This window comes from Semicossyphus pulcher, unplaced genomic scaffold (assembly GCF_022749685.1).
Source record: "Semicossyphus pulcher isolate SPU_LCO1_2020_fin unplaced genomic scaffold, fSemPul1.0.p SCAF_5, whole genome shotgun sequence".
Lineage (NCBI taxonomy): Eukaryota > Metazoa > Chordata > Actinopteri > Labriformes > Labridae > Semicossyphus > Semicossyphus pulcher.
The window spans coordinates 27,343,819-27,356,177 of NW_027211726.1; the positions used below are offsets into that span (position 1 = coordinate 27,343,819).

Sequence of the window (12,359 nt, forward strand, 5' to 3'; positions counted from 1 at the left end):
CTGTAATTGGAGCCTCCTAGCATAAGAATTTCATACAGTTGTACTTGTATAACTGGAGTGACAATGAACGTCTTGAATCTTGACAACGGTACAGCCTCTAGAACTGACGGCCAACCTTGTGGGCTTTTAGCTGTAGCCAGCAGTCAGTGATAATGGACAGTCAATTGTTCCTTCCTTTTTTGCACTGCATTGTTTACAGTCAGACTAGCGACTTTAGAATCAATCATCGAGTTAAGATATGACGTCTCCTGAGACTGCCCACCTGAGCAGTGTGTGTCCATCACGGAACTGCAGTGCTGAAGATCACCTACTTTTCAAAAGTCATACTGACATTGTATCAGCAATATTAACGCCTATATGTGTACAATATGTTACAGGCATGAAAAAATCAAATGTAGTAACGCTTCCAGTGCTTTTCAAATTAATAGCCCTATCTGGAATTTCTCCCCTCATCTGTACACAAAGCTTTTATTTTGATGTGTTTCCAGGGCAGTTGCTTGTTAGATCAAGTCACTTGCAAGGCCAGTGGGGTCTCTGCTTCATTTTCTTTAAGGTAAAGAGAAAAAATAGTAATACTGTCAGTCTCACATAGGCCCTTTGGACATTATGTTAATAATAGAAATTACATCAGGTTATAGATGTTATTTTTTCTGGTGCCATATCTCGCTCTCTCTGGATGGCATTCTGGTGGATTGCATTCTGCTCTCCACATGGACAATTTTTCCTGCATACAAACAAAACCTGCTGATACACACGACACACACACACACACACACTACTAACGGAAACACAGAACACGTCTCACAATAAAATCCGGTCCTGCGCCTATACATTCTACATTTTTAGGTCAAGTCAAACGCAGATTGACACTTCGGCCTCTTGGTTGCAGAAGTGAATCATTTCGAGAGCTGTAGCCCCAGGTTAATGCAATAGTTATCACTTGTTCAATGTAAGTATCAGACCTCCATGGTATAACTGAGCACATCCACGCTCACCGGAGGATTCACTTTTTACATTTTGATCACTCATTGGTGGCAATGTTCTCTAACGTCTTACAATAACATAATGTTAGTTCCAGATATCAGTCTTGTGTTGGTTTCGAGCCTATTGATGTGGGCATGTACTGAAAATGTTTTTGACCAAATGCATCAGCCCCCTGGAAGAACAAACTGACAGCTTAAGTCCTTTGCCATTTGGACCCCCCTGGACAGGATGTTCAAAAGAATTCTGGTTGGCACCCCGATCCACAGCTCCTCCTGTCCACATGTCAAAATGTCCTCGAGCAAGCTGCTGAAGCCCATTTGCTCCTGATGGTTAGCCCAGTGCCTGGCATTGTAGCATTCCATCATTGCTGTGTGACAGGTGAATGAGAGGCAAATTGTTAAAGCTCTTTGGATAATAGCTCCATATAAATGCTGTCCATTTTCCAAATTAAATTCTCTCTCTCTCTGGAATAGTACGCTCATTCCATAAGAGCAAGTATTGGAGTATGGAAACGCTGGAGCAATATTTTTTATATTAATCACATTTTCACCAAGCATGTTGTTTTATACGTATAAAGCATCATGATTTCTGTGACATAGGGTTTGATACTGAACCTTTTCAGTTCAGCTACTTTTAAGGGTATCAATCATAGACTGTATAAAAAGATGGACGACATGACAGCTCCCTGAAAGTGAAGCCAAAACATTTTGAGCGCCCCCTGCTGACTGGCTGCAGTATAGGTCATAAAGCGCGCCTACTCCATGTTAACAGATGGGACATGAGTCAAACTATAAAATCAAAATACACGCCAGATACATTTTCCTCAAACACGGTTTCTGTCATTATAGTTAGTTCTTATAATGCTGATTCACGTTCAAGTGTTCATTGACAAGTTTATTTTTAATTAGTTATTTGATGCTGTAAAAATTATGATTGACAGCTCGTTTGACCAATACGGCTCCTGCAGCCAATTAGTTCTGGATTAGCAGAGCGCAGGACGACAGCGAGAGTAAAGTAAAAAGAGAAAGGGCGAGACTACCTCACTACTGCAGCTTGTTCAAGTCACAGAGTTTCAGGGGGTAGGGATATTTGTCTAGTACTACCAAGGCGCACTCATGACATTTAAGTTGTGGCTCTTTCCAAAGGTTATGTAACCCTTGGAGCTATAACTACAACTGACCACACAATTACTTATTAGACCGGTTTTAGGAATAGTTTTATCATGTTGAGAATATTTCAGGGCAGTCAGCCAACGATCCAGCCAAGTAGAATTTCACATGGATGCAGTTGTAGGTTTTCATTGGAGTGGCAGAAAGGAGTATAGATTAAATAGTTTTATTTACTCACCTGTGCCGAGCAGAAGGAGCCACATTCTAAACATCCATTGTGAGGAAAAGTTACAGTGCAAGTAGAGGTTGCTTTGATGCCTCCTTGTCTTTACTGACCAATGTTAGCTAGCTATAGAGTGGAGAAAAACTGTATGTGAATTTAAACCAAATGATGTGAACTCTGAATATTCAATTTCTTCACTTGGAGAAAGAAGTGGCAGAGAACCTTTCAGACTGGAGCACTCCAGCTGCATTACACTTCTGGAGCTTCCTCCAAGAAACAGTCGACAGGGTTGTCACGATACGTCCTGGTGACAGGCTGTGACAGGCAGGAGGCTGTGGGGTCGGGTTTGAGAGGGGAGAGGGAGGAAGTAATGTGATGTGAAATGTTTTAAAGGACTAGCTAATGTTGGCTTCTAACACCCATATTGAAATTAAGAGGTTCATTACATTTTTGTCATTACAGAGAGGGTTAAAAGTGACTGTTGGGTACTGGTCCAGATACCGGTACTGGTATTGGTTCAAATGTGAATGGTACCTAACCCAACCCTAATAGTACAGCACACGCAGCTCATTATATTTAATTAGGCCCACGTTTTCAGTCCATAATTGCCAGCATTTCTTGACACTGCTGTCTTGAACCTGCGAATACTGAGCCCTAAAGGCAATCAGAAGTCTTTTATGGGTGTTTTGCACATCAAATGATAACTCTGCTGCCAAGAAGTATGGTCCCTAGACTTTCTGATGTTAACAAGTTCACTTTCCATTTATAGTCCTGTTAGACCGGAAGCTTCATGCCCGAGTGGTTAGGTAGTGTCGAATTTTCTTCAGATAATGAACAATATAGTTTGCATTTATATTGTGGTGCAGCTTATTGCTTTGTTTTTGAGTTACAATGACACATCTCCTGTATAATATAGGGACGTAAGAAAATGTCAATACATCCGAGTACTGAAATATTCTGTTTTATTCAGTGTATCACTAACAAATGTTATTCATACTGTTCTGCTTTGGGCAAATGTTAATTATTTTACTTACATTTCATAAACAGTAGTGCTATGATGTTACATTACAGGGACTGTGATACATGCTAATGCAGATCCCACTGTTCTGATAGCATTAAAAGGTAACCTCAGATTGTATGCGTCTGGTGACGTGTTATATACTGACAGTTATCCATAAATAAGGTTTAAAAAATACACATCCCAGTATCACAATCTGTGTTTATAGCCAAGCTGTTAAAACCAAGCTGTGTGTATGCATATAGTAGTAGTAGTCTGCTAGAGGTGTAAAATGCTTATAAAGAACATGATGTTTTTCCCCTTTTTGAAAGTATTCATAATTATGGGTACAAATACAAATCAGATTAATGGCTTATTTTATGTGTCAAAAATGTGTGCTCAGTATACAAATGACCTGTAGAGCAGTTGAGTCAGTTGCTGCGCATGTTTGGACCATCCCAACGTTTACATAAACAAAGTATTTCATTTCATAACTGAGCCTGCCTAAAAAAAAAACTAGCAACATGATTTCACTTTGTGTCTTCCTCCTGAGATTCCTATCATTCAATATTCATAACCCTGCTTGTTTATTCCAGCCTGCAATAGGTTCGGTATAATAGAGACGTCTTTTAAAAAGATTGAAATGAACACAGTCTCAGAGTTTTGTAAGAAAAACAGGCGTTTTTCTGACAACAACAGAGACATTATTTCAATTTCAAATGGGATGATTTTCTTGCGATGCACAAACTAACTCCAGTTGGTGCCTTTTGGTGAAAGCTGTTTCTGCTTCAAAGACTGTATTTGTGGCTTTGAATAAGAAGTGTGTATTGCACTGTTTTCTTATACAGTAATTGTAACCTAATGCTTATTTCTGCGTTGTTCTAATTGAGGCGGCTGCTGCTGATGTGGTAGGGCGAGACACCATCGTGAAATGTGTCTGCTAATTTATCATGCAGAAATCCTGCTGCTGTATTGTTTGTAAGAACCTACTAATTAATACAATATTAGAGTCAAACCTATAATACAGTCATACTTCACTTACAAAGATCAAAGCTTGAGATGAAAAGGTGAGAACACATGAGAACTAGCAGTAACAAGAATAACAAACAAAACACACACATAGCAAGAAAAGGTAAATGCCAAGAGCAACAGAATACATGACAGATGTGAAAACACAAGAATGCATAAGAAGATAAGAATAAACAGCATGACAGCTAGTAAACAGCCATGTTGAATGTATTTTTTTTTTAATATGATTTCAATGTTTTAGTGCAGTTAAAAAAATTAAAAAATCTGGATTTTGTGTGATAGTTTGTGTTTCAAAAACAGCTGCAGAGGATCTCAGGGCCGTGAATTATGATAAAACAACGGATGAAGTAATGAAGGTCGGTCCCAACCCATTAAGAACCTTGTAAACAGGTAAAAGAACCTAAAATGTATTAATTCAAATTAATTCTGAAAGACAGTGGGAACTTGTGCACGTTAGCTAAAAGTGGGCTAATGTAGTTAAAACCTGAAGAAACAGGATTGTTTTGGGAGAGCATTAAAAACAGAGCTTTACAACACTCCAGTCTACTTAAAATAAATGCATAAACAAGTTTTGCATCTTGATGGGATAAAAATATCAGAACCTTTGACATAGTTCTTCGATAAAATTTATGATAGAGGAATATGTGTTAAAAGAACTTGTTAAATGTACTTTCTGACCTTAATACTTGTGCAGTTGTTGGGTGGAGTGTTACCTTGACATGAGGTCTTCTCATCACCTTATTCTGGGCATTTTTGTCCCTTGCCAACTTGAGCCGGGGGAAGTGGACGTGCTGCACATACAAAAGAGTATTGCTCAGACAATATGAAACACTAACAAGACTAGGTCAAAACCTAGTATGTGGCTGACCGCATCAGGCCAGGTCAATGTGCGCTTTTGTGGGCAATGTGTTACAAGGACTGTCCTTAAGAGGCCGATGACAACGTGTTTGAAAGCAGGTGCGTGCTGCAGACGTAGGTGAGGACAGCGGACGAGCAGCCCCGCCTACTCCCCGAACAAAGTATCCAGAGCCATATAGACAGAGAGTCGCATCAGTGGAGGTCCAATATGCAACCTGATCTGCCATTGCGATGTCGCAACTCTCTCTCTCTACGGCTGTGAAAGTACCGCCAGGGCCCGATCAGACAGAGCGCGTTTTGCAGGCTGTAAAATCGCGGTGCCTTTTTTGTTTTTGTTCATTGTCAAATACAGCACTAACTGCTGAATAAGCTTGTGTGTTTCGTGGTTCTGTCAGGAACCTGAACCAAATTAAGTCCAGTCCTCTAGAACAATTACTACCATATCTATATGTTGGAAAAAAAAGGCCCGCACAATTCAATAAAAACACATTATGACAATAATTACAGCAATTAAAAAAACACAAAAAAAATTACAAAAACTAATAACAAAACAAAATTGTTGCATTTTTACCTTCACAGAATTTATTGAGCATTCATTTACAACATTGTACAACACAAAGTTGTCTTTTGTTTGTAGTTCAAGGACTACGAGCAGAACTACAATTTATTTCAGAGGTTCAACATTCATGTCAACTTTTCTACTCTTTTGTAGATTGCCTTCTGAAGCTCTCAGGGTACCATGTCCACTTTTTATACACCTATTTCTCACATAAATATTAACATTCCTTTTCACTGATTTCAGTGTTGTGATTATCTTTGACAAAAACTATTCAAAAAACACGGGTAATTATTTTCTTTTTTGTGTGTCCTTTGGCAGGAAGGGTTATCAAAGGAAATTGCAAATCAAAGTGTGCCTGTTGAAAATTGCTTATAATTACATGCCTTCTGACAAAATTGCAGAGGTCTTTGAGAACTGTTGCTCGTATTGTTTTTTTAAGTGTTCAGGAGGTTTAATATTGTCAAAAGTACAGTTGTTGACTAAACTTAGTCCTTGCTTTAGCTCAGGGAATTGTTGACTTTGCATGAGCTCTTGTAGCTGCTGAATAACAAATGCCAAAAGGGACTTTAATTCCCTTCAAGCTACCTCTAGACAAATAGAAGGGAACTGACAAGGACCTTCACAAAAACCAACAGACCTCCCACATACATGCAAACAACAAAGGAATCACAAACAAGTCTTGAAAGAAACCCAGTGGGATGACCAAGGAGAGGTTTGAGCATATAAAAACTCTTCTGTGTAAAATGCACCTGGATATTTACCCTGAGAGGAGGAAGTAATCAAACACCCGGGTCTCTTTTCTGAGGGTCATGTGTAGTTCTTCTACACTTACTTCATTTCTAGAGGATTAAAGATAAAAGAGTCAATTGAACTGCTGTCATTTGGCAAATGCATGTTTCTAATCAGGAATTAGGTCCTTAATAATAATATGGATGTGATGAGCATTTTCTTCATGTGCTAAATCTTACAGACATTCATTTCAAGCATGCAAATCAGGGGCAGATGGAATTAGCCAAGAAGTGTGTGGGGGATGAGAGATGTGTCGCTAGGGGTCGACGCCTTTTGTGGAACATAAGTCCCATTTATCCCAAATTAGGACGGGTGCGGCACTGGCTTGCTTTGATGTTCCTCTTGGCGGGGGCCCGGGTGAAGTGCAGAGGAGGGGGGGGGAACAGGCAGATTGCTGGAGCACAAACAGATGTTCAAGGCTCATCCTTTGAGGTGATGATGAAACGTTGCCTCAGCGAGAGTCTTTACATCCCACTGTCAGTCAGTTGACACAGAGACAAGGGCAGGGCTGCAGTTGCCACTCTAATGGTGCTACACATGGGCTGCTATATCAACAGCAGCAGATGAAGCAGTTTGACCTATATCAGTGCAAAGTGAAGGCTTCCGTGCATCGCGATGTGTTGTTGAAAAGTCTGTGAGGATTTGATGGATACAAAACACTTAAGATAGGAGACTATGATTTGATAAAATATATGTGTATATGTTATAAATCACTTTCAGCAAGATGCTTGGCTCACTATTTAACTCAATTTAACTTCACAGTTTAACCAGAACAGTGTAACTCACTGCAGCTGTTTTCTTGCACATGTCCTCTCAGCCTTTATGCTTTACATTATTATTTTGCACAGGTTCTAATATCAATATCTCTTCAATCAATGTCAAAATGTTCACCGGTATTTTTCCTTCTCTGCATCATCTAATTGGTTACATTTTGTCTCTTACTTCAGGAATACGACGACGGCTACGGAACAGCTTACGATGACCAAGGATATGAATCTTATGACAACAACTACAGCAATCAAGGACAAAAGTAAGTAACCTTTTAAAAGCCAAGTATTCCTAAGAATTCTCTTCACATTTAGCATTCCTGCAGCATACTACATTTTGCACTCAAGACATCGCAAAAACAGTCCCGTTTCATGTTTCATGTTCATGTTTCACGAGTGCAAAGCATCAGGGAGCTTTAGCACATTTGACTTCAGTGCTAGAAATTGTTTGTCAGTGACTTAGCTGACATAATCGATCTCTTTCTAGCTAATGTATGGAATAGCAAATACCAGCCGAGCAAACATCATCCAGGCAAAATAATTAACTAGCTGCAGGACATAGTGGAGCAATAAGCTAAAGAGCAAGGTGTTTTTATGCCTAGTTTTCCATAAAGGAGAATACCTGTTCTACCAGGTTGCCAGACCCCACGACTCCAGAACGAATCTCTTTGCCTCTTTACGCATACAGTAGACACTACTGTATGCGTAAAGAGGCAAACACATTTGCAAAAAGGTAACTCTACATTTGCAAAAATCTCGCAAATGCACACTTGCTCTTTCTCTTTCACCCAGCAGACACTGCTTGTGTCCCATGTGAAACAAAACATTATCATTGGCATGTTTTTTGAGCCCAAACCATGATATATTCATAAACTTAAACAAGTAGTTGTTGCTGAAACTTTACCGTTTTGGTAGTTTTGGTACCTTAATCTAACAAACTATTTTGGGTTTCTAAAGTTAACCAACTTGTAAAACAGTTACGAGTATAACACAAAAACACACAAAGGTAGGAACAAAATTGATTTTCTTGTTTTGCCCACCTTCACACAGTGCTGCTGAAGATAAGTCACTAAACACAGACCAACTCATTTGACAGACTGATACTGTTAATAATAGTAATAAAAGGCTTAATGAGCAGGATTTTCCATATTAAATATTCCCTCTTAATCAACATCATAATCCAGGAGAAGTGTGAGATGGTGTCTGTATCTGCAGAGGATCTGCCCTTCGTCTGTGTTTCTTCTTCTTATTATTCTGCTCTGTTTGGGGCATTTTGGACTATCCACAGACTGTCTATCAGAGGTCTGGAGCTCAGCCAACAGTCCGCAGGTCGGGACTCAATCAAAACGTAACATGGCGATGACATGGCTGTCTCTCTGCTCTGCTCTCTGTCTGTCTATAGCACCGTAACATCGTAACTTTAACATCTTTAGGAGACGTGAAAGGGACTTCACAAAATGTCTTCATTTGCCGTTCTGTGAATGAGAACAGTCTGCGCGCGTGTGTCTGACTGCTGTAAGGAGCTGCAGGTGTGCTGCTGGCGGAGGAGACAGACGCACACACCTGGCAGCAGTGCGACGATGGCTTATTAAAACAAAACCCTGTATCTTCCTGCGGAGTTATACGGAGGTTTAGACGTGTAAGCTTGTTGTTTAGAGCGTAACTGCCGTGAAACTAGCAGACAATAAAGCTTAAAGCTCCTGTACCTTCGTCACTATCGAACTTAAAACTTACTGAGAGGCAGACTGTACACACACGGGATCTCGTCTGCGCAGTTTAGATGCGCAGAGGATAGAAAGAAACAGCGGTGCTCTGAAAGCAAGCTTTCTTTGGCTGATTACTGTGATTTTAACACGATTTTGTTGTTCACAATGTTTCGTTCTGTATGGGAAAGATAATGCTTTCCGTCACTGCGTGTGCTTCTCTGCTCAGCTGTGACGCGCAATCTGGCAGTGATAGGGACGTCCTCATTTCCCACCATGCATGCAGCCTAGTACTGACTGAGTAGTTTAAGTTGTTAAGTTCCACTTAAGTTAAGATTTATGTTCCAAAATGCAAAAAGATATATGTGTCCGTTTGGAACATATGTTCTGCAAATGTTGGTAATTGTAATTTTTATGCTGGTTTATCGTTGTAACCGAGTATCGAGTGAGCTGGCTGTTTCATTTCTTGACTTCCGCTGTATTTATTACAAATATAGAAAGCCTGGCTTTCTTATTGTTAAAAGTAAAACTTGCACCCTCTGCTTGTCAGGAGGTTTTATGACTTTCTCCCACAGCACTGCAAAAAGTTAAATCAATTTACATCGGAGCATTTTGGAGAACATACACGCCAATACTGATATATCTGAGAAGTGCGAATATTGGCCGATAAAATCGGTTGACCATTAAATCGGTCGGGCCTTATGTTTATCCCATTCATCCACCCTGAGCTGCACATTGAGCATTAACTGCCTTCCCACTATGTAAAGAACAAGTTTAAGAGGAGCATATAAGTCTGGCCATTTAAAGTAAATGGACGAGAATATGAGGTCAAATTGGGATTTTGAAGTCTTTTGAATGCGAAGCAGCTGGATTATGGTGCATGAGCTGTTCTGAGTCGTTTATGCTCATTTTCTGCCCTGTTTGAAACTCTTTAGAACACTTCCTGTTAATGACAGGATTTTGTGAAGTGTGAAATGTTTTGACTGACCTTTAAGTTGTCCTTTAAGATTGACTCAGGGAGGTGAAATGTAGCATTGAATTTCAGGATTAGAAGATTTGAAAAGACTCATTGAGGTCTTCTGTTTGGGACCCAAACAAACCAGTCTCAGTGACGTATCGCATTTGGATCCAATTATTGCATTGCAGCTCATTCATTACGTGTATTACCTTTGATTTAATCAGCACTCAAAATATCTTGCCAAAGCTGCATATACCTCGCAGTGTTTCTCATGTCAATACAGAAAAACAGTCTTAGTGGTATGTTGCTCCATTTAGCAGAGGGTCCTGCACAGCTAAATGCACAATATTGATTTCCTTATATCCAGGGAGCCATCACACTCTTCAAGCCACACAAGGTCAAAGGCTTTCGCTTTGGTTTGTTGGCGTCCCACTGTATTCCATCAGCACACAATGTGCTACATTTATGTATGCCTGCCTGTCCTACTTCAAAGAAAGAGTGATTGTTCCCACATTTAGTGTGTCAAAAATTGAATTGTATTGGCAGCAGCTAGAAAACAGAAAAAAACATCATTCTGTCCCCTGGCTTTTGTGAGCAGGGTGGTCGATGTTTTCTTTTGTCGAGGTGTCAGGATGTATGTCACCCAGGCTTCATCCATCTTTTGTGCTATCTCTTTTTCCGGTGGGCCAGATCACAACACATACACACACAAACGCGCACACACAATCGTCGGCCACTGTAACAAACTGAGCAGTGTCTCTTGAAGTGTTGGTGGGTTAGGTGTAGAGATGCTTGCCGGGGGGAAGGCAGGTCCGCCTCAGGAATCTGCAGCTATTTGTTTTAAAAGCAGCCTCGTGAATAATGGTGGGGGATGTTGTTGTGAAGGTGGGAGCAGGGAGGGGGAGAAGAAAAATGGAGTCCATCATGTAAAGGCTGGGGGCTGGGTTGACTCAAAGAGATTTTCATGTCCGTATCAGGCAGGAGACAAAGCAACTAATAGGACCCAGACATCGAAGCCTGTGCCTCCAGAGACAGCTGATTCACTTACTTCTTCTCTTGTTTGTGTGTCCTGTGTGCTGGATTTGCTTGAGAAGTTACTGATACTGCAGTGTGACATTGTGCATGTGTACAGCAGATGCTTAAACTAGTATATTTGTGATATTATCAGCATTTAATTGTGTTTAAGTGTTTTGACAATTTTTCTATAAATAGAAGATCTATTTTGTGGCATGTTCATTTTGTTTGTCCTTTGTTAACTCCTGAAGGCAGTAAATCAAGAACTATGTGCATCATGACAATAAAAGGCCTTCTAATGCTATCAAAAGGCCAGGGGTCCATGGTGCATATTACATTGCAGCTGCCCACTTTTCTAATTACATTTTAGTATCTGCAGTTAATCCTGCAACATAATACTGTCCCTCCAACGCTTCTCTTCACAGTCACATTCCTGTTTAGCTTTGTGATGGACAAAGGTGCATTATTTTCACCGCAAGCTCGAGGAAAGTCATAGCAGGTCCCAGCTGCAGCAGGGCCTGAGGGAGACGTGCAGATCTGTGTATGTGTGTGTTTGTGTTTGTGTGTGAGTGTGTGTGTGTGTGTGTGTGTGTGTGTGTGTGTGTGTGAGCGCGCGCATGTGGACAAGAAGTCTACTAACAATGTTTCTGGAAGCCTAAGGAGCTCCCAGTCACCAATCTGAGCTCTGACTGCATGGCAGGATTTCAGTTGCCGGAGGATAACAAGCAGAACAATTTACAGTCTCTCTGTCAGGGTATTACCCCGATGGCTTATGCTAGAAACAGGCCTGCCATTTGTGAACACAAAGGAAAGGAAGAGGATGGTTATAAAAGACCTCTGCTCTTAGAAAGACTGTAATGCCGCATCATGGGATTTACTCATACTCTAATTAATGGTGAAATATGTTTCCATTACACATTTAACTATAGATGGATATCAAAGCAGGGCTCCACAGTCAAATAAGAAATATATTCTGCTACTATTCCAGATAATTTGATAACAAGTCAAATTTTGACCTTAACAATCTTTGGGAGATCGTTGCCTGCATTGTAACGGTTTGATCATGTGCCGGGGTGCCAGTTAGGTTAAAGACTAAATGCCAGTTCAGATCAATGATTTGCAACAAGACTGGATGCAACTGCCAAAAGAATCCCTCGACATCTGATTGTAAACGTTCTAAAACTGGGCCGTTCACATCAAAGCAATGCAACGCAATGCAGCTGACCGTCTCCTGAGTAACGACGCGCTGACATGCCCCACTACTTCTGCATTAATACTATAACGTTAGTACTAGGCCTAGATTTCATGAATTAACTAACTGGATTTCTGTTAAAGAAATGGATGACAGTGACAGTGACATGCTCGCAAT

At 40.4% G+C, this 12,359-nt stretch overlaps 1 protein-coding gene across 1 annotated transcript in view; it reads left to right on the top strand.

Moving 5' to 3' along the window:
• The window catches only part of khdrbs3 (KH domain containing, RNA binding, signal transduction associated 3), a 124,536-nt gene that overhangs the window by 95,996 nt on the left and 16,181 nt on the right, over positions 1-12,359 (top strand). Inside the window, exon 7 of the mRNA XM_069681438.1 lies at positions 7,496-7,578. Coding sequence (XP_069537539.1) covers positions 7,496-7,578 — 83 coding nt within the window. The remainder of the gene's footprint in view (positions 1-7,495; positions 7,579-12,359) is intronic.